This window comes from Antrostomus carolinensis, unplaced genomic scaffold (genome assembly GCF_000700745.2).
Source record: "Antrostomus carolinensis isolate BGI_N321 unplaced genomic scaffold, ASM70074v2 scaffold26499, whole genome shotgun sequence".
NCBI classification, from domain to species: domain Eukaryota; kingdom Metazoa; phylum Chordata; class Aves; order Caprimulgiformes; family Caprimulgidae; genus Antrostomus; species Antrostomus carolinensis.
Window position 1 is genome coordinate 2,149 of NW_010338274.1, and position 625 is coordinate 2,773.

The 625-nt window shown below is 65.9% G+C and overlaps 1 protein-coding gene across 1 annotated transcript in view; it reads left to right on the plus strand.

The window, feature by feature from the left end:
* The window catches only part of LOC104530777 (matrix metalloproteinase-9), a gene marked incomplete at its 5' end in the record, with an annotated part of 2,638 nt that extends 2,142 nt beyond the window's left edge, over positions 1-496 (plus strand). Inside the window, 2 exon segments of the mRNA XM_010175467.2 lie at positions 28-183; positions 273-496. Of these exon segments, the coding sequence (XP_010173769.2) occupies positions 28-183; positions 273-496 (380 nt within the window).
* Positions 497-625: the final 129 nt, after the last annotated feature.

Consider the following 625-nt stretch of genomic DNA (forward strand, 5'->3'; position numbering starts at 1 on the left):
GGCGCTGAGGCTGGTGCTTTCCCCCAGGTTACAGCATCTTCCTGGTGGCTGCCCACGAGTTCGGGCACTCACTGGGGCTGGACCACTCCAGCGTGCGTGAGGCACTGATGTACCCCATGTACAGCTACGTCCAGGACTTCCAGCTGCACCCGGATGATGTCCAGGGCATCCAGTACCTCTATGGTGAGCAGCTGTGCTGCAGCTGGGCATGCTGGCAGTCCTGCGGCACTGGGCCAGACCCCAGCCTCACGCCCTCCCCTGTATTGGCTCAGGTCGTGGCTCTGGCCCTGAGCCCACTGGCCCTGCACCTGTGCCCACCACGGAGCCCCAGCCCCTGCCCACGGAGGCCGGCAGCACCTCCACCACTGCGGGGGGGACGCCGGACCCCACGGCCACGCCCATTCCCGTGGACCCCAGCCGGGACGCCTGCAAGGAGAAGAACTTTGACGCTATCACGGAGATCAACGGGGAGCTGCATTTCTTCAAGGACGGGTGAGCGGCAGTGCCCAGTGCCTCCTTCCCTGGACAGTGCTGGGGTGATGAGGGGATGTGGAGTGACACGGGGCTCTGCCAGGGGCACGGGGGGGACATGGGGCTGTGCCAGGCCAAGGTTATCAGGATGGCT